The 911-nt window shown below is 38.6% G+C and overlaps 1 protein-coding gene across 1 annotated transcript in view; it reads left to right on the top strand.

Annotated features, from left to right (window-relative positions):
* Nucleotides 1-911, top strand: part of ITGA2 (integrin subunit alpha 2) — a 98,647-nt gene that overhangs the window by 91,213 nt on the left and 6,523 nt on the right. The window contains exon 28 of the mRNA XM_012811205.2: nt 445-558. Within this exon, the coding sequence (XP_012666659.1) occupies nt 445-558 (114 nt within the window). The remainder of the gene's footprint in view (nt 1-444; nt 559-911) is intronic.

Raw genomic sequence — 911 nt, 5'->3', positions numbered from 1 at the left:
TACTGTCAATCTAACAAACCCATCTTTATTGTTAGGCTTAATAACTAAATTGTAGTACATTTCATGTATTTCAATAATTTACTTAACTAGTACATTGTTGATAAGCATGAGTTATTTACTGTTTGGGGGTTTTTAAGGGTTTTTACTTCTAGAAATTGTTGTGCAATAAACAGGCTTGGGTATATTTTGTCCACACTTTTCTGATTATGTCCTGAGCTTCTCTATACAGACAGGCAATGGCTATGGAAAAGGGTGTGCACTTTTTACATTTTGAGACACAGTCCCAAAATTCATCTCAGAAGGGTTTTAATTACTAACAACTCATGAGATTGCCTGTTTCCCTACATCCTTCCCAGCACTGAGTTTTATCTATCTTTGTAAAATGTTAGCATTTATTTTTAATACCCATACTAATCCACTCTCTACATTGTCTCCCCTTGTAAGAATTGTAGAACTGCTTCCTGTAGCAATGTTACCTGCTGGCTGAAAGACCTTCGTATGAAAGAAGAATACTTCATTAATGTATCTACCAGAATTTGGAACAGAACTTTTGCATTGGTAGGTTTTATTTATTGGATTTATCAATAACAAAGAAACATAAGTCTTCATTGTCACGAAGTTTTCTCTGGGCCAGGTGTGGTGGCTCACACCTGTAATCCCCACACTCTGGGAGGCCAGGGTGGCTAGATTGCCTGAGCTCACAGATTTGAGACCAGCCTGAGCCAGAGAGAGACTTTGTCTCTAAAAATAGCTGGATGTTGTGGCAGGCACCTGTAGTCCCAGCTACTTGAGAGGCTGAGGCAAGAGAATCACTTGAACCCAAGAGTTTGAGGTTGCTGTGAGCTATGACACCATGCCACTTACCAAAGGCAACAAAATAAGACTCTGTCTCAAAAAAGAAAAAGGAAAAA

This window comes from Otolemur garnettii, unplaced genomic scaffold, assembly GCF_000181295.1.
Source record: "Otolemur garnettii isolate 467f Iridium unplaced genomic scaffold, OtoGar3 scaffold00005, whole genome shotgun sequence".
Taxonomy (NCBI): Eukaryota; Metazoa; Chordata; class Mammalia; order Primates; family Galagidae; genus Otolemur; species Otolemur garnettii.
Note: the sequence above shows the minus strand (reverse complement) of the source record. Positions and strands in the feature narration are given on the sequence as shown.